The 20,971-nt window shown below is 36.9% G+C and overlaps 2 protein-coding genes across 7 annotated transcripts in view; one reads left to right on the forward strand and one right to left on the reverse strand.

Moving 5' to 3' along the window:
* The window catches only part of twin (CCR4-NOT transcription complex subunit 6-like twin), a 240,557-nt gene that overhangs the window by 69,939 nt on the left and 149,647 nt on the right, over positions 1–20,971 (reverse strand). The window lies entirely within an intron of this gene.
* LOC117606694 (uncharacterized) lies at positions 10,964–13,051 on the forward strand. Its single transcript, XM_034329482.2, has 5 exons — positions 10,964–11,101; positions 11,220–11,345; positions 11,682–11,787; positions 11,858–11,984; positions 12,759–13,051. Exons 1-5 carry the CDS (start codon positions 11,084–11,086, stop codon positions 12,958–12,960), a joined length of 579 nt encoding a protein of 192 aa, XP_034185373.1. The 5' UTR covers positions 10,964–11,083; the 3' UTR covers positions 12,961–13,051.

Consider the following 20,971-nt stretch of genomic DNA (forward strand, 5'->3'; position numbering starts at 1 on the left):
ACAACAAGTAATTCTCCACCTGTAATGATCTATGGAATGATATACGTGACGGGCTTTAGTTTGCACAGTTATATGGAAAATTATGTACATTCCCACAGCATATCGTGGAAAACTTATAGATACATATCATTGTTTTCTTGTATAATTTGAAACCTCTATTTTCATTTTTCAAATTCAGGGTTTATTTAAACTTTTAACCAAAATTTATTTTTAGGCAATTTCTTGATTATACTTTAATTTCATTTTATTAAAACACCCTCCCTCTGTGAAATAAATTAAAATTGACTCAACGAAGTGGGAGGGGGCGCATGTGTAGATACCCCAGGCAATTTCCACTTTTCATCGCGTCTCACCTCTTTTAAAGCACCCTGTAGATACTGTTCGCCGAGCTTTAAGCCGCGTCGGGGGATACACGGTTGTAAAGCTCTTCGAGGCAGCGATCTGCGGACGGGCAGGGGGGAAAGCCAGGTCGGCTCGTCACGGGCTACAACGGCCTTTCTCTCTGGAGGGGTGCCGGCTTCCTCGTAGCCGGCTGCACGGCGTGCAGGCCGGCTGGCACCGGAATTAAGTTGTCGGGGGAGATGGAAAGCGAGCTGGCCACGTTATCGCGACACGCGCATCGTGGCATGCGCCCACCTGCGCCAACCACGGCGACGGCCTTGCATTACCCTCTGCCCATCCGCGCTGCCATCGATGTATACGCGCGGTGACCGGGACGTGTTCCTTGGAAATCGAACGAGTATCGGTAGATACCTGACTGAGATTCTTTCCCGCGGTTCGAATAAACGATACGCCCGCATATGCTGCGCGAACATCTGTGCACTTTATTGAGCCGCGCACGAGCTGTTGCGCCTGGTCCAGATGGACACTTTATGTCTACGCTACCATGAGATTTAGTTGCCTCCCCCACCTCATCCACTTTTCACCAATTGTCCCTAATGTTTAATTTAATGATTCGAGGGACCAGGAATTCCAAGATGGGTAAAACAGTGTCAGCTTTGAACCGGAAGGATTATTTCCTCATCCCGGTGTGTTTAATCGACAGCGTACCGTTAATGAGGCTGGAATTCATGCAAATTGCGCGCATGTATGAAATTAATCTCGATAGGACACGCGTACTTAAAGCAAATACGGATGGAAACGCTAAAGGCGGTCGAGGAAGTTGATAATTAATTAGAGAGGCGGCAAAGCTAGATGGGGGGAGAAAGTAGAGGCAGGATCTCACTGTGAGTGGCAATCGAATCGACGCTTAATATATGTAGTACAACCGTTGAACAGATACGGGAACACGGCTTATCCGAGGCTTGATATTCATAGAACAATCAGAACGTAATCGAGCGTAACGTAATTATTGAAGATGGCTCGAATGAATCTCTGGCGAGAGGCGACGACGCGAGTTCCATTCGACGCTCGGTGTATCCTGCCTAAGGCATCCGCCAGGCTATCAACGTGTTCTGGTACTTCCTTCTGAAACATTATCATCCGACAAATATGGCGTAAAGTATTTAAAGTCATTCCTGGATGATATATCTCTGTTACGTCGAAGATACCAAAGTAATATCCTACCTACAGTGGGTTTCAAAAATATTGTCCCGGCATAGAAATTTGAGAAGATTTTGTGAAAAATTATATATTTAGTATTTTATTAAAATAAAGATGTTCTTTTCAACGAGTTAATATCGTTAGAAATAACGGTGTAACAATTCCCATTACAGGTAGGGCTTTGTGTGATTCACGTTGAATGCCTCTTACACAATATTCCCGGCATGCGGCCGTAAACGGCACGTGTATTATTCGAAAAGCTCCATTGGGAATTCTATGAATTCTCCCCGATACGTCTGAAACAGTTAATACACGCTCAGTATTTCCATCCCCGGTTTAATCACAGAGTTAATATGCGGCAGTGAGCTTCAATAATGCCTCAAAATGTTTGCACACCAATATCATACAGCATGTACAAAGTAACTAACAAACTTCGGCATCCCTTGAGACAATAATTACTCCTAATTAAACATTCCTTGCAAATAATTAGGAGGGAATATTTGCCTTTATATATTCAACGTTCCACCCTTTCATTCGCGAATCTTCAATGCACGATTGATATTATTCTTATTTATTAAACATGTCCAAAATTATTCTGAACGAGTTTCGTTTCAGAGTCACACGATATTGATCCAATGTTTCGACGACGTTTCACCTCCCAAACGTATTTCCCTCATTTTCAACGAAGAAATTTTCTCGGAGGAACCTGCATCAGGCTTGGCCCTCTAAAAGAAAAGGTTGATGGAGTGGAGCCAAGCCGAGCACGATGGCGATGAGACTGGCCCCGTCAGAAACAAAAGTCGTTGCCGTGACAAGACGAGGGCTCGGATGGAAGTAATATCCGGCTACTCTTTCCTCGCCGGAAACGGCGCCAGATTTGTATAAGGATGCTACACGTGTACGGCTATGTCTCTTTATGAGACTCGCGCTTAATGCACCGTACACACACACCGACTGGACAAAATGACGGGACGTACCACCAAAGTACTAAAAATCCAAGTTTACAGTCTGTTACGCGAGAATGTATTATATTTGATGTATGTCATTTTGAAATACATTAAATATTCCAGAATATGAAATATTTCCATTCCTACAACCCCCTCCCTGACAATCCACTGATAAGAAATTTTATTATATTTTTATTAAATACGAATGCTCGAAATCTGAAACTCCATTTTCATCCTCAAAATTTAAATTCCAATCAGATACTTCCTGTCCGAATTCGATCCTTGAAATGTACAGGTGAAGATTTAGAACTCGCAACCAGAATATCAGAATTTAAAATTTAAAACGATATTCAACATCTCAATAACAAAACCCGGGACTGCAACGTTCGGAACAATACGATATTTCCAAACAGGAACTGTGTACCTATCTGGTATTCATTGCCAAAGCGGACAAACGCCAAGATCAAACAACGTACAGTGTTACCAGGCTGAGTTTCACTTGCAAATTTTGATATAACACTGCGAGTGATCGATTACTGACAGAGAGATGTCTCTTGGCCGGATACCCCTTCATATACAGACACACACATCTATTATCAAATACCTAGGTTGCTGTGAGGAACAGTTATTCGTTGTGGGAAGAAAAAATTTATGGGGATTTAGTGTCGGTGTTTATATCTTCTAAAAGATAAAAGATCTATTTTTTTTTTTATACAGTGGATAAAATAATTTGATCATCCACTGTATTTAATATTCGGTTCTATAGACAAATTTGTACCGTACAAAGATATCGGTGGATCGATCTTCTAACAGCACACTCGAGGAAAGAAACTTTTATTGGAAAAAGTAGCTCACGAAAAGAGTATTTCAACGAATATCGTTTGCTTCCCCATTCTTCGAATCCCCTTTTCCCTTCAATCGCTTTATCTCCTTGTTTTCTTTGACTTTGTTCCTTTTATTCTTACCTTCACCCTGTTGTACGTGTTTTCTACTCCTTTAGCCCGTTATTCGGTGAATTTGTCTCGAGTGTGGAGATCGCGGAAAGAGGATAAGAAAATCGCGTAAATCGAATTTAGAGAGATCGAAGCGGAAGAAACGGTGGCCATGCGGTTAGATACGTATAGATACGAAGAAAAACAAATCCTTCAAGATAAAATGGATAATTTTTCTTGTAATAAAATACAATAACATTGAAAAACTGTAAATAAAAAAATTTAAGAAACCTTTAAAAATTTTTTATTTGGGATTCTCTCCATGGTCCGTCGTCCGAGGGTTAGATAGAAAAATTTTAATTTTGCAAATATCAACTGAATTCCAAGCAATCAATAATTAGCATGATAATTTTAAAGATCTAATTAGCAATGGCAGAATATAAATTAGAGTCGTTAAAAATAGTGAGCACTATGTATATGAGAGCCATTAGTTTTCGTAAGGAACTTTCCTTAAATTTCACCGTTTGTGGAATACAAGGGAAAGAATGCATTAATAGTTTAAATTGAAATAAATCGCTGAGGATGTTCAGGTCTCGCATAAATTGAGTGGTAAATCTTCATTTCCTATCGGGACAGTTCACTGTAGGGCGTAAAGCTATGAGACCAACTTTCACGGTTATTTTAGTCTCTTCGTCTTCTTGGAACATCCATTCTTTATTTTGCAAAAATATATATCCCGAAGTAGAATCAAGTTGGTTGATTCAACAAAATTTTATTTCTACCTCGAACCAATTGTAAGAAACAGACTAATTAAAATTACCTATTACGACATTCGTAAAAATCAATATCAGGTTAAATTATATCCATGATTTAACAATTTCCACTAATTATTTAAATATAATCAAAAACTTATGAAAATGTTTAAGGACTTTATTTAAAAAAAAAAAGATAATTCTAAAAATCCTAATTTTAAAGCTATTAATATTAAAATTAATTTAGAAAAAACTAACGAAATTTCTAATTATTCAATATTATAAAATTTCATAAGTCCCATCCCCTTATATAGCCATTTTCCTCAGAAAAGCCTACCATGCTCTACACTGTACATTTATATGCGAGGCAGTGTGCGGGGGTTCGTTGAAAGTGGAAACGGAAGTGTGTCACTGGGTCAATGGACCTCTTCCCTTTTCCTTCTTCCACCCACTCGTTTAACTTGGCCTCTTCGTTTCGTTCCACGGATGCATTAGCCGCGGACACGAACCGCTACCTTTTCGTCCGGTCTTTCACCTCGACGACCTCTCTCGCTCGCGTTCGTTTTCATTTTCCTTTTCTCTCGTCTTGCCTCGATGGCCAAGAAAGGATTCCCTTGCCAAAGAGTATGTCGAATTTCTTTACGATTAGGGACGATGGATCAGTGTGAATCGGTTAGAAAGCACTGGCATTTAGAATTTCGTATCCAGAGAATTTTTCGGTCCAATTCCTTTAAGGTGATACCGAATAAGAGAATACAGGTCTACAGGTATTATAAAACAGAAAAGTATTTTTCAAATTGCAAAATTCGACTCTAGATACCTAAAGGACATAGTTGGTCCAAAATAACAGAGACCATGAGTGAAATTTTCAGAATTGTACATGTACGGTGAAAGGAATGCCATATTACAGTGTATTGCTGTTTGCTAACAAAGAGAACAACGTTCGGAATACCAGAAAACAAGGGTGCATTCCCATGGAAGGAATTTCCTTTTCCTTGCCTCTTTTCCTGCCGTCGGTCGTATCGTTTATCACTGTGCAACTGGTTCGTTCGCCGCTCTCTCATCTTCCCGCGTTCCGTCACAAATGGAAACGTAATCAAAGAACAAATTGACGACCGAGGCTCGCGTTCTGATCGAGCCACGGATGGGACAGTGACTTTTTTATTATCCCTTTCGAAACTGTTTCGTTTGTAGCGGACAACAGAAATCCACAACTTTTCAACACTCTGACAGCTGGTGTTATATGGACACCTATTTGAACCTTTGGTACTTCATTTTTTACACGACTTCTTCTGTTTTATTTCTGTTTATTTTATTACAGAAAGTAGGCCATGTAGATGTTTTATTTATTTTTGCAACTTTCAGTTTGCAGATTTTTTACTTTTAACATTTTAAAAATAATTATAATAATATTGTCTGCAATAATAACTGAATTGGCATTGAGAATTTTAATTTTTAATTAATGAATTTTTTATGAATGGAAAATTTGTAAATACTGGAAGAATTTTACATAGACTTAACTTAGGTATATCAAAGTAACGATTGTTTAGACATATTTACTCGGTGCTAAACACGGTGCAGACATGTAATTGTGTGTTTTAAGACCGGTTGATCCACTTAGCGGTAAATTTACCTGGCAGTTAAGAACGTGCCCCGGGCAAACAGAGGGAATGTACTCGGCCGAAATACATTGTGTTTGGTCTGCAGCTGTGGTCTTAACTGTTAGATAAATTTGCCACGAAATGGATCAAACGGACGTTCAAACCGTCGTGTGAGCCTCTTAAGTCGCTATAATTCCATGGACCTAGCGTTGTGCAAATTCACGTTTTGCACTAACCTTCACAATGAAAATGAATGGTGTAACGTTGGTCATTCTACTTAATGCAAACGATAGAACCCCTTGTACGTAGATACAAGTTACATAAAATTTCTAATAATTAATCTTGGGGTCTCATGAAGTGAAACTAAGAAACTTTAAAGGATCCTTGTTTATTAAAAATTTGAGAAAATGGAAAAAATCTTATACCAACTTGTTGAAACGAAGACCGCGGCTTAAAGTGAGTTCGCTAAGAGCCAAACCAATTTGCCTGTACTTGTAGGTGCATACTTTGTTCGTTGCTTTCGAAAGGACCCCCCTTCAAGCTTAATTCGATATCACAGGACGACGATCAAAGCTCCGTGCCAAAGTAATGGGCGATTGTTCAAGAAGTCATGGGCGTACACCGAAAACTCGTCACTGCGCAAACTCCTTCAACCGAATTCCGCTTTGTTCCTTCCTTCTTAGACGGGAACATTTGTGTCCATACCGAACAAAAGCATATTAGAGGAATTTCCCTAATTAAAAGTTTCCTTCCGGAAGCTACCCGCGCTAAGTTTCACTCAATTTCACTCAAGAATTACCATCGAACAAGTTTAAGACATTACAAATATTGTCTTTTGCAACATCCAGCCTCCATTTTGTTTACACTTGGTAAACAACGCGGAGAACTGGTTGTTGAAATATTCTATAGGGTGCCATAAATTTATTTGATAACCTAACCTTATTAATCAGGGCCGGCGTGTCCTTTTGCGGGGCCTGGTTCCAAAAATTTTGTGGAGCCAGAATACACATTCAAATCCTATACTTAAATTTCACAATAAGGAATTATTTATTATAAGTAGAAAGGATGTTACGTATGTATATTTTTTGTAAAATGAATATTACATAATTTTTCTCGCTTTTTTAGCCGCAAAATCTTTGATTGTTACTTCGCTTTTTATTGAAAGAATAGCCAGAGATGTAAATCGGTCTTGGCTTATTGATGACTGAAGATAAATTTTTATTAGTTTCAACCGCGAGTTTTTGTAAACCGCGGGGCTTTTCAAAACGCGAGGCCGGGTTCTGGCGAACGCGCTGAACCTGCCTCGCGCCGGCCCTGTTATTAATTATAACATTAACCTAACCTAGTTACCTATAACATTATCAACCATCAACCATCATATATTCCACGCACGAGCTACCGAAAATTCATAAAATAAAACTACCTTTCAGGTGAACGACCTAGGGTAGAATTGATCGAGGGAGGAAATAACATCGACGATCAGTAGGAGTGAATCGACACGGGTAAGCTCACGACTCTAAATTGTCCACGTCTCTAGGGAGCTGGCCACGTGTATACGTGCCAATGGTAAGCTGACCCTAGATGTCCATCGGTTGGAGATGAAAAGGCCACGACGGATCTACTTTGCCCACCGACTCGGTCCCGTTAGACACAGCGCAACTATCAGAATCTAATCACCGGGTAGCATCAGACACTCGGGTTCGTTCGACTGCGTCCTCCGGTACAAATTGTCGGGTAGATAGGGATCGGTTGCCCCATAGGGTCAGCAGATGTAGATATTCGGATGGTTCGTCGCTGTTATCTTCTTCGCGAGATTAACCCTTTGACTGCGGTACACTCGGAAGCTGAATGTTCAGTGGGCGCGGGGATAAACCTGGCCCATCACGATCCACGGAGTACGTACTCGCGTTACCGTGGTTCTTTATACCATTTTATTTAGCAGAGAGTAATCATAGGATTCTGGAAAGAGATGACAGCCGGCTGTCTGGTATAGAAACATAGTTAACCATCAACTATACAAAATTCGTGAAATAAGGCTGAATTAAATAATTTTGAAATTAAAATTTTATACTAATTACTATTAAAGCTGCCTTATCTCCATTTTATTTTATTCTTAAGTTCAAAAATTCTTTTTATTATTTGACTGAAATGAAAACGACGTAAGTCTGTAATTTTTCATATGAATACTAATAACATTCGAAAACTGATAAGAATATAAATTTCGTTCTACATACGACCTATTCTATTCTACCAGAAATATATTCAGAGGTTCGATCCAGCAGGTAAATCATGATTCATGGGAAAATTTGCTGGGAAGATAATTATGACAAATGGCGGGACGATAATCTTGGGAACGCGTTCTCGAATTATCATCGCTCCTTCGATAGAAGAAATAAGAAGACAAAAAAATGAGAAAGTTTATCGATGATGCCCGATCACGGAGATTACAGAGGCGTGAAATTAATTATTTCACGAGCTAACCTTATCGCTCAGCCCCGCAGACATCTGAAAATGGATGTGTATCCGCGGGCGTGCATTCTTATTCTCACTAGATTCGATCGTTCGATGCGATACAGCCACACAATCGAAGACGTAGAATCACTGGGTCTAACCAGACTGAAACTGCAACACACGATCAGAGAGATCACGTTGCAATACTTCTCTACTGAGTTGTACAGGTTGTCTCAAAAAATGATGTACATTATAAAAATTATTTACCATTTTACAATCATAATCCTTATTTAAAAAACAGATGAATTTATGATCGAACTATATTTCTACGAAGACTATACCTAAATTGAAAAACAAGAACAGAGATCAAAATTATTCTAGTTTTATTAAAATAAATATAAAAGAATACTTTTAAATGAAATTAATCATTTTCTGGGTCTCAGCAGAAATAAGATCGTTTAAAATAAATGATCATCTCTCATGTGAAAACAGAATTACTTAATTGGGCAAATGTGTGCCATGGATAATCAGGGTTCTACTGCATTTTAGATGAACAAAGTTATATAATATCCTAGATTGCATAGTATGTTTGCAGTGAATGTAAAACAGGTCTTTGGCGTAGTTCATGCCAAGTGATTGCGAAAGTCGTATTGCACGCCCCTATCACGATTTACAATCACAGCGCTGCCATACAACTTGAAAGCGCTCCTCGTAAAAACTAAGCAAGAGAAAAGTACTTCAAATGGAGAATCATTATTATAGATACGTCGGATGGTTTTTCGTAGCGAGAACAACCGTGGCAATAAATTTCTTCTCGTTTACTCGTATTTTTCCTATTACTCACGCTGTTAGACGATGAAAGCGTGCTGAAAGTACAAAGTATCATATCTATACTCGCCTCTATATTTTTCCTATCCAATATTAGATTAATTATTTCTAATTTTATGTCTGCAAAAAATTTGCAAACTTATTTTAATTAATTTCAATGTTTCATATGTGATGCAAATTAAAAATTATTATCACCAACTTTTATACTATTATTATAAGATTATGAATTATACTAAGCTGATAGCAATTCATATTAATAAATGAAAAAAAAATGGTCAGAAGTAACACGTCGAGGTCGGTGGTCTCCCAGCTTCTGGCTAGCCAGCGATAAGACAGCATAAAGCAACCCTAATGGTGCCTTCGGCTTAGTCCGCCCCTGCTACCACGATAAACGATAATAATATTTATTATTGGTAAGCCGGGGCGATAAAGGATTACAGTGACCACGTACTCGCTGGCGAACAGGGATCGTAGATGCAATCAAGGCTGCTGTTCTCACCGAGGACCTCTAACTAATAATTATTACTGAATTTATAAGTTACAAGTTGTAATTTGCAGATTTCTGTTACACTTAATTTTTTACAAGTGTTTATTGCTCAATGAATACGATTTTAAATTGTAAAATATTTGTAAGTATCGAAAGATTAATAAATTTCTTTATAAATTAAGATTTTTGTTCTTATTGCCTACAGTACAAAAAATTTACTATATAGGTGGAAATTCAAAAAGTGTTCTGACAGAAACCCATATGAAAATGATAAATACCTAACTACTTTAAAATCTATCTTTTCACGACCGACGGTCTTTGAATCAAGCAGAAAGGCAAACATTCCTCGTCCAAGGAGCTTTCAATATTTTATTCGCGGTCGAGACAGTGTCCTGGTCTAAAAGCTTTCTCGACGTTCCCGTAATTTCCCTAGTTTTTCACCGGCTCGAAATTCGCCCTAGCCGTTGAATTTTGTATAAAGAGGTAGGGAGAAAATCCGAAGTAACGGGCGTGGGTTTCAATACATCTCACCCACATCAGCAACGATTTGTTCCTCTTTTTTTTTTTTTCTTTTTTATCTCTCGACGCGAAAGAAGCTCCAGGTGCGAAGACGCCAGACGAGCATAGCGGTACCTAACCCCTACCACCTAACCTTTCCTTACTGCCTCTTCCATGTGACCTGATTTTCTGACCCACTGCCAACGGCGCGATCCGCTTCCACCCGACACGCGCGTGTTCATCCTCTAATTGAATTATCTCCTTTTTTCTGACGCTGTCACGTACCATGTTCTTCGCTAAAACGCCAAAATGGTGGCGAGTACAGTCGCGATCAAAATGGACGTCGTTCGAGTAAGTTAGGATGATTCACAATAAAATTTTATAAATGTATTCAGGCTCAGTTGGGTAGATCTATCTGTACCAGAAAGGGGGTGGTTCAAAGGAATGAAATTTCAACAGTTGTTGCCTAAGTTCATCATTCAAAAGTTGAAGAGTTAGAAATCTTTTTGGAGGCATTATCTAAGATTCGATAGGCTACTGAGGAAATTCCGGAAACTGAGGAGCAGCGAACTTGGGGGCGCATTTTGCGCGAGCCTTTGTCTAAAACTTTTGACTCCGGCATGAACTTCTCATACCGCATTCAGGAAAAGCTCCTTCCCTCTCTCTGTTCTTCGGAGATTGCTTCCGTAGAGCACCACTTCTGGACTCGGTGACTAACTTCTGAAACGTGACAAAGCTCTTCCCTCCCTGTCTCCCTTTTTCTTTCCCCTTGCTCCGTTTGATTTATGAAAATAATATTTATTTTCTCATTTTTATCGTATTCTATGGAAGATGTAACTGGAATACATTTGCAAGAAATAGTTGGGCAGATCGGATCCTACTAAAAAATTTCATTTTGCACCCTAAAGCTAACTAAATTCACAGTAAATTTTCTTTCCGATAAGTGAACAAATTCACTCTTTATCATCGTAGTTCTGTCACTTAAAGTCTCCACGACGAACATTTTTCTCATAATGCCCAACAAACTTACGGCGAAAAAAGAAGTATGATATGTGGAACACAGGTTATTTTCTCCGCTTTCTTTCATAAGGCGCAACAGAAACGAGATTTCCCGAAAAATCACCAAGGTTAGAAACTCAATGATGTCGTACGTTTACATTGTTTTCTTCCTTCCCTTATAGCCGTACGTGGCTACGTGGTGCCCCGTGTGTGATAAACGAGTAAGCGATAAAGGGAGGGACACGTATGGGTTGCTCGCCCATATTCGTGAATTTCATCCGAAACATTCCAACCAATTCTTCACTCAGGTATGTAAATGAACAATTTAAATAAAACTATTTTAGCTTAATCACTCTCTCATTTTTTATTCTAAAATTATTCTAATTTTATCATCAATTTTTTAAATTAAAATCTTGAACAGAAATTCAAGAAATTATAAAATTTGATGAATATTCAAAGAATTTTTTTGCTGCCTATTTCAGTCCAAAGGCTTCATAATTTTGTAAAAGATTATTGATAAAATTATGTAATTACTAATTTTTAAATTATACAATAAATAAAAATGAAATAATGGGTCAACCTTGGTCTCTGGAATTGATTGAAATGTTTCAATGCAAAACTAAAGAATTTTTCCAAAATATCAGGAGAAAGAGTCCAGGACAGTGTCAAAACAGACAACATCAAAGGGTTCTCTGAGGACTGGTTGCACCAACCGGAAAAGCGAACCAAGGAAAGTCTATGCAACTCGTGGTACGTCCTCTGTAATAACAATTCTTTGCATCGTGCAAAAAATGTGATGTCATTTATTGTTTCCTAACAGTAGACACGTGGAAATCGCACAACGAGAAAAAGCTTTGTCCAAGATGTAAAAAGGAAGCTGTACCTACGCTTCACGCTCGAGGAGACAAATTAACAACGTCACACATTGGAGCTCTGTGTCTCTTAGGGTACGTCGAAATTTTGTAAACATTTATTCTTTACATTTTCAAAATATTTGTTTCTTTAATAATTTATATGTTCAGTCATATATACCATAAAAAATGCAAAAACAATTATGGAATGACCCGAGACCTATTATACAGTGGCTTAAATTTAATTCACTTGAAATGAACTTTTATTACGGAATGAATTAATATCATAAATCTTCTGTGGGGAATAAAAAAAAAAAAAGTAGATTTAATAATGATTTGAGAATTTTAAATTGATTGGACTCTGCAATTTTAGCGCTTCCCGCGCCACCCAAATTGAGGATCGGGTTAACTTGGTATGCATCAATGACGATGATTCAGAATTCAGAGCCGGTTTTGGTCGGCGCACAGGTAGCCAACAATTAATTTCACGCTGGCTGTCTGCTAGTTCAGCTCTTCGCGTCAGGATAAAAGATTAATGAGCGGTCTCGAAACTTAAACCGCCACTCGTTTAACTTGTCCATGAATTTGCCCCGTTTACATTGCAACCACTGAACTTTGTCAAAACAAGCTGTGCCGAAATAATTTCAATTTTTCTTCTTATTTTCATATTGTAAAATGGAGGGAACAGAAATAGAAGTATTATATTTTATAAAAATTTAGACTATTATTCCCCATGGCCACCTATGGGGTGTGGTGGGAGGAAGCCTACTCTGCTCGATACTGTACAATTACCAAACCATATTAAAATTGTTATACTGACGAATTATGCGGGTACCACTAACTGAATGGGTTAATTAACATCTTTAATAGATGCTGGCCTCTCTGCTTCGTGCCACTAATGATGAAACGCGCGAAGAAGGTTCGAATGATCTGCCCCCTGTGTGGATACATGTACGGCAGTTATCAGTATAAAAATACTGGATTAGCACCGTGCAACACAGATTCAGAAGATTCCCAAGCACGACTCTCATCTCCACCAAGAAGTTTTCGATTGAAAGTTACAAAAGAGTAGAGTTTGTTCATTGAAACACTAATTGAAATACAATTAAGAAATTCCAATTGCAAAAATTAATAAAGTATTGTATGTACGTCTGATGATGGTTTTTAATTACCTTCATTAATAGTTTAGGCAGAGAAATTTTAATTCTAGAAAGATCGAGGAAGGGGTTCATTAAGCGCACTAATTAAAAAATAATGAAAATACAAGATTTCTCTCATTTAAAAAATTTTCCAAAAATTCATTAGTAATTTTTTTCGAAATAATTTTTGTTATTAAGCTCGATCTTTCTAAAATTCATTTGGATGAAAATGCATTTACCGATCAAAAATGATTCACTATTGAAATTACAGTTATTCAGAAGAAGGCATTCAGAAGAATATTAAGGGAACATTGTAGAACAGGTTGGAAGCTGAAGTGCAAAGGGTTAATTTCTTCCTTCTACGGATCCCTGCAAAGGCAATGCCGTATTGTTGCAACTTCCGGTTGTATACAATGTTCCTTCGCCGTGCGATCGACAGCCGAAGGTATCACTACCCGGTATGTGCTACGAAGAAACCATACCCATAATTTTCAGGAAACAACGCAAGTTCACGACCCTTCGCCTCGTCTGGCCGTCTATTTGCCTCGCGGTGCAGGGTTTATCCGTGAAACTTCACACACAGCTTGCACCATCGATTTCTGCTTGGATTACGACCGGTTACTTATTACAGTCTGCTCGCCATGCTTCTACAACGTCGAGCTTTAAGAACTTAACTTTGATCTTTGAATTCTTGCTCGAAGGACGACGAACGATTATACAGGCATCGTTAATTGAATTATCTTCTTTCAAAACTCACGAAACATGTACAAGGATATTAATTTATAGTTGAATGTATCATTTAAAAAAAGAATTATGTAACAAAGGGTTACATAACAAAAATTTCATACAATTGATATTTACAATTGATGAATAAGCAAAATAAAAAATTAAATTAAAATAATTATAATTGCATATCATTTTAATTTTAATTTTGTCAACTCTTTGAAATAATTAAAAAAAGATATGAATTATAATTATTAGCAGAAAGCATTAAGAAACCACAGAAAGGAAAGATGTTTCTTGGTAATATCAGTGAAAAGATGGAGCAATCGTCATAAAACTCTCGGAGAATAAAACATTCCTAAGCGTAAAGACTTCATTACGAATATTGCTGGGTGCATTTCGAAGAAGTACGAAGGAGGCTGAAAGATACTCTGAGGAGCGATTAAATCGAAAGCGGGAAACTTTAGACGGTGCAGGAGCTTTCTTCAGATTTATGTATCGCGAACGAAAGTAAACTAAGTTATAATCACTGGGAGGATACTTTCAAAGATTAAACGTTCGACGAGAAAGCTGTGGCCTGTTCACGGATTCTCACGCTAATTAATTCTTCTGCCATTAATAAAGTCTTAATAGCGACTGAGTTCGCCATTGCTTTGAGGATTAAGAACCGGTAATGGAGTGTATTATAAAATTCATGGCATAATAGGGAAAACGGTATTAATTAATAAAAGTTGCCTTTTTTTTTCCATTTTATCATTCCAATACAGGATTAAGATTTCTGAGGCTCTAGGAATATTGAACATCGAGAGCACCCTTGATTGATGAACTTGGAAAATGACTTTCCTCAGGACAGAGGGAAACCATTTGCTTTTGGAAAAAGATAATTTAAATTCCTTTATACTTATACGTAATCTCTCCTTTGATCGAGAGAAACTTAAGTTGCAAGCGACTGTACAGTGTGAAGCAACGTAGCTTTCTCTTAATTCAGAGCAAATGCAGGAGGAGCCACTTATTATTCTCTCTAAGTTTTTTTAAAAATTTCTTATCTTTTCCCTTAAAAAACATGGATGAATTTTAGCACAATGCTTCATTTTAACCGAAAGAAGTCTACATTGCCCCTAACTGTACATTTATATCTACATTGATAAGGACTGAATGGAATGTTCACCAGTGTATCATTTGAATGAAAATTGGGTATAATTATAAAAATACAAAATCCTTCCTTCGTGCTCATTAAACCACGCTACAAAGTCCACACGATACGTGTACTTGACTGCAATTTGTGGATCACTGTCAAGGATTTCTACGCGCAGCTGAAGTTTAACTCAGTTCTAAATGGGTGCGCATAATCCGTCTGGTACACTTAATGGAGCTAGTCGTGTTCTGGTTATGGCAGAGCATTATGAATAAGCTTCCACGTAATACCGTAGTTGCTATTACTTTATAGAGATCTACTTTGCGTATAAAAGGAATTAAACGATAGCAATTTCCTGGGGAACGCCTATAACTGGCGAACTTTACTCAGCTGATTATACAATTCCGTTTCTCTCAAGAGTATGTTTATAGAAATATTCAAACGCAAGTAATCAGCTACTGAGGACAACTATAGTAGATACTATGTATAATTAAATTTAAAGATTACAAGTCTCGACATGGCTGTTTTTTTAACAAACAAAATTTTATTTATTAAAGTATTAAAAAAAGTATTATAGTAGTATGTATGACTGTAATAGTATACTATTATACTACTCTAAAAATTAATTAGCTGATAATTTTGAAATTTCATTTCAAGTTGTACCTTGAATAATCTGCAAATTGTGGCTAGTGATAGTCTTATCACCAGGAAATGATGGCAACTGGAGTCTATGTTAAAACCCTCCCTTTCTAGCTTGTTAGCTAGATCTCACTGACGGTAATGAGTCAACCTCGGTTTAATTAGGCACAGAACAGCCGGCTAGATACACAGACTGCGTTTCTGTCGGACATCGTTTGCTGCTTCGCTTTCGTAATCCCTTTACATTGCACTTTGATCGTTTATCGAGCTTCTACTAATTAATCACTCTCGCTATTCAGACGAAAACGTAAGTTTTATAAATTTGTAATAGAATGAAAATTAAATTCAATGGTCTGTTATTAAAATCTGTTACAAAAATCATTAATTTTTAATTTATTGTTAAATATCATAATATTTTAATAATATTTTCAAACATACATTCTCTTATTCTCATTGCTACAATTATTTCCAAGATGGTTAAAGAGAATATCCAATTAGAGATAAAATGTATATTTGAAAATTTTCTCCTCTCTGACATACCACTGTACTAAACGAAGCTTGAGCCTCGGAGGATACACGGGATTAAAACATTCAGAGGTGCAATGGAATAATAGGTGGACTAATTAAAAATATTTTAAACATTTTACCGAAACAACGAAGCAAATATTACGGAGATGTATTTAAAAACCAACGAAATCCAGGAAACGCGAAATGCACTCCGACCCACCCCTCATGTAACCGAGAGGAAGAACGAGGTCATTTATTTGGAAACCACATTCTCGACCTAGCTCATTGTCCACGTGTTTTGCGAGCCACCGTAACGATATCAGAGTAAAAGCATCGTATATCCGAAGAAATATTTTCAATACATTCAATGTGTATATATAAAACAAAATATTAAAAAAAGGATTTTTATTTTTAAAAAGGATTAGAAATAGAAGAAAAGTCGTAAGACGAAATTAAATGGTGTCGGTGATGCATAATTTTGGGAATAAGTGCATGCATTTTTGTGCATCGGTGCATCAGAAAAATGCAGTTGCATTTTGTTTTTCAAATTGAATCCTGTACTTTTGGATTTACTAATTAAATTAAATGGTATCATTGGTACATCTTTTGGAAATGAGTTTATGCATTTTTGTGCATCGGTGCATCATAAATGCATTATGTATTATTGGCTTTGAAATTTCAATGATGATCAATTTCCTCTGTAGAACTGAATATGGAGTGACACGGTCACCGAGAAGATACAACCGTAGCATTTATAATTGAATTTTAATTTTAAACCTTGACGATCATTTTTATGGAAATGATGACACGTTTATATTAAAAATTAATATCTCTAATAGCGAACATATAATAAGAGATTCTGTAATCGCATTTGTTTTCTATTAATTAGATAAAATAATTAAAAGTTAAATTACTTAATTTCAAAGAAACGATTATAACTAACAATTTTATTTTTCAAGAAGTAAAGATTACTTTACCTTTCACTGGAATAGCGTCGGATCTATTAAAAATGGCGGGTTCTTACCTAGAAAGAAAGCAAAGCAGACTATTAGAAAGCTGTCGATAACAATCGATAAAATAAAATCATAACGAAATGGCAAGGTATAAGCAATATTGAGTCCTAGTCTTTACAGAACACGTACGATTCAAAAGCTGTGTATCGTAGCACCATTCAACGCTTGCAATTTACCAGCAAGTGCTTGCAAAGCCGAAAAGTCAACACAAGGCTTAAGCCGACTTTTCCTCGATTTACCAACTCGACGCTCAGCTTTACGTGAAAGAGAAAGCACGATGAGCTACGTTTTCTTGTAATTAGTTTCAAGAACTGCGAAAAGCTGTTCACTGATACGACTTCATTTTAACCTTTATCTGCAAACTTTGACTCGTTTCTGACATTCCTTTGTTTAACCATGCATGTGCAATACCGAGCATAGTAGGCTCTTTTAGAGAAAATGGTGATGTAGGAAAAAGAGGCTCTATCATTCATATGTGAGAACAGACCTTACGGTAATTTTTGTTTAAATTAAATTTAAAACTGTGTTAATTTTTTCAAAATTAATCTTAATATCTTTAAAATTAGATTCCTGAGAATTCTAATATTAATTATTATAAAATTCGATATATAGTTAAAATTAATTAGAAATTTTAATATTACATTTCTCAGAATTTTTATTTTGAAGATACTGATATTAGAATAATTTAGAAAACGAAATTTGTGTAATTTTATAAAATGTAATTACGTAATTATGGAATTGTTTGAAAGGAAGAAAAACACCAGAACGAAGCGGCAGAAACTTTGTGGCAATTGATAACTGTGCTGTCTCGTCACGTAAACTTCGAAACGACTACGCGCGAACCTACATCTCACGGGTTTCACAGTTACGGACTATCGAGTTCCGGTCGGGTAACTTTGCACTTCCAGCTGATTGCACTGTTCGCTATCGACACCGTTGTTAACCAAAGGAATTGTTTTGCAGCGATTCACCGGACTTGGTATATTGTAACATTCCACCGGGATCAATACATTGGGAAATGTTTTGTCGATAAATTTCATCTACGCATCGCGATACCCTTTCCTGAAATACTGATCACCGCTTTTCCTATATCGCCGTTTTCTCTAGGGAAGCCTCGTCTGATCGCGAGACTCCAAACAGTGTATAATCTCTAGTGTGAAGTAAACGAAGTAATCGATTAAATTTTTTTACGAAAAAATGTAATATCGAGGGATAGAAAAATAAAAAATAAATTGTCTTTCGAAGAGTATAAAATAACTAAAGCTTGAACGTGGATGATATTACAGTAGCCGAAGGTACAAAAAATGTGACTGCATTCCCCTGAAATAGCTGTAGCCCGCAGCTAAATACATAATTTAAAAGTGCCGGGTTATTGGTTCCTGTGAAAGAATCTCACGATTTATCGTCCACCGTGCAATTTTTAATCGATACATTTTATGGAACGTTGAAATAGTTTCAACTTCATTTCCCAGTTTTCGGATATTTTCAAAGTTCCAAATTAATCACCAATTTACTTTTAATATCAAAGGTACCGAATTAATTTGTACACCTAATAATTTATGAATAATTACATCATGACACTTCATTTACTAAATATATTGCACATTGATCAGTTTTGTAATCAAACTCAGCGGAAATAATATGTTTACGTTACAAATTAACAAGCATAGAAACATATCATTAAACGAAGATTCAAAGTATCAGTTCGGAAACGTCGAACGATCCACCGAATTAATAACTGCAAATTATCCGTGGCAAAGGTAGATAGCCCCATAAATAAAAGCGAAACACGCGAAAAGCAACTTCTCGACGCGTGTTCGGCCAAAGATAAATTATCCCTGTGACGTAATTTTCCAACATGGATATAAACGGGAACAGAGGGCCGTTTAACCCCGTATAAATTTACCATTAATCTTTGCTGTTCGTACCGGGCAATTATCGAATAGTTGTATACTATTTCCTCCCAAAGCAAACAATTTCTTTTCATGCGCCGTGTAAATGTAAATGCATTACGCTTTAATGATACCAATTAATCAGATACCATCAATTTTAATATTTCACAGAATTTTGTCTAAACATTTAATAAAAAATATTAAAATAAACTAATGACCAAATAATGAATTTAAAAAAGAAAAAAATTTTAAATACTGAATATATTATTTAAATATTAATTACTTTCTAAATTAAAAGTGAAAATAGATTCATTCATTTCAAATAATTGTGCACGTTCAAGGAAGTTCAATTTGAAATTGTTTTGTTACATGCGCTAACTTGTTTCCTAAGGTGCAATTAACTGGTTCGAAGAAAGGAGAGAAAAAGTATCATGTAACTGTAACGTCTACGAATTTATCTTCGAATTACGAGGAGGAAGTTTCTTCGCCACGGAATCGGTATAAGAGCAATTAACGAATTTTTAAGTAACATTGCCAGGGAACAGCTAACTATTAAGCTTTCGCGTGTAATTGCCACGGGAGAAGTGGATTGTACGAGGGAAAGCTAATTGTACCGGTCGTAATTGGCATAGTCCCTGTCCTCGTCCGAAAAGTAAAGCCTGGAATTAGAATGCATCACTGTTAATTAAGTAGTCATATAAAGAACAGCAACTGGTCCGGAATAACAGGATTATACAAGCTTTCTTAACGCTAATTCGACTTAATACAAACAGCACGGCGACGATATTACAGAAAAGTCGACATAAGGAAAGCTATCCAATTTTGCAAATCCGCGTGAAAGTATGTCCTGTTGAATGCAAATTTTATTTCTGTAACATAATTATTAACGCGAATGTCGAGCAATAATTAAATACAACCGTGTCCGAATTTTAATACCGAATGGCTGTGTTTAAAAATTAAAATATGAATTTACAGTTCAAATTCTGTCACCGCCATATTTCTGTTGACCTACAAAGCGGTTAAAAAAAAAAAAGAAAAAAAAAAAGCGTTCGACGAAGGGAGCTGCATTCGCTAAACGGCAAAGCTGAGGTTCAAAGCGCGGTTACATTCCGCTTGGAAATGCACCGGATATCCGATGCACGCGCGCACCGGATGTACACCGTTTCAATGAAGAGGGCATGCTCATCGTGGATCCTCCATGCACCCTCGATTATGCTTGTATAATCTGCAAGCGTGTTCAACGTTAACTTCACTTATGAGATATGCGCTTTGATACGTCAGCGTTCCACTCGTTCACCTGATGCGTGAAAATGTTAGGATGCTGAATATTTGTTTTTCCCTCTGCCAAAGGATGATAAACGATAGATATTACATTCGAACATCGATTTATATGGTGATCAATTTTTGTTTCTGAAGTGGAACGTTTATCGACTATCGTAAAATTGAAAGTTGCTGAATATTGAACGATGCATTTCTGAATATCGTTTCATGATATAAAAGTAGCGTGAAATTGGACTTTTCAGGTAGCGATTTGAAGGTTAAAATTTAATGAAAAATTGGTAATTATGGTAATCAATGACTAATTTGTTTTATCAGAATTTAAAGCCTAATCCAACTCTGATCTACACATGTAAGATTCACAGATGAAACCAAGAAACATCTGATATGTTGTAAACAGAGGTGTAAAATGAGAACAGCAGCTTCTTGGTTACACCAGACAGCGAACGGTTCAAAGGGTGACGGTAATTACTCGATTACCGTTACTGCATGCTGTATTTCGTACTCGGATTGGAGTTTATGACTCGGCCAAGATTTAGAACCGAAATTCCCGCTTCCTAGGATACATGCTAAGTTCAACTAAGGCCTTACTTGGGAATTAATGTGGCCGTGTGTTCACCGACATCCCGATACCTTCGCTGCTAATTTATCTTAGTTGTGGTTCGACGAGAAAATGTTTACAGTTCAGTCAAGTGAAGAAATTTATTACTTAAAACAACCTGAACTATAATTGTTGAGTTTCAATTGGGTTCTTTAA

This window comes from Osmia lignaria, chromosome 8, assembly GCF_051020975.1.
Source record: "Osmia lignaria lignaria isolate PbOS001 chromosome 8, iyOsmLign1, whole genome shotgun sequence".
Taxonomy (NCBI): domain Eukaryota; kingdom Metazoa; phylum Arthropoda; class Insecta; order Hymenoptera; family Megachilidae; genus Osmia; species Osmia lignaria.

Coding starts and splice junctions, on each gene's coding strand:
- LOC117606694 (XM_034329482.2), top strand. Junction 11,788..11,857: donor GAAAGTCTATGCAACTCGTG/GTACGTCCTCTG, acceptor GTTTCCTAACAG/TAGACACGTGGAAATCGCAC. Junction 11,985..12,758: donor GGAGCTCTGTGTCTCTTAGG/GTACGTCGAAAT, acceptor CATCTTTAATAG/ATGCTGGCCTCTCTGCTTCG.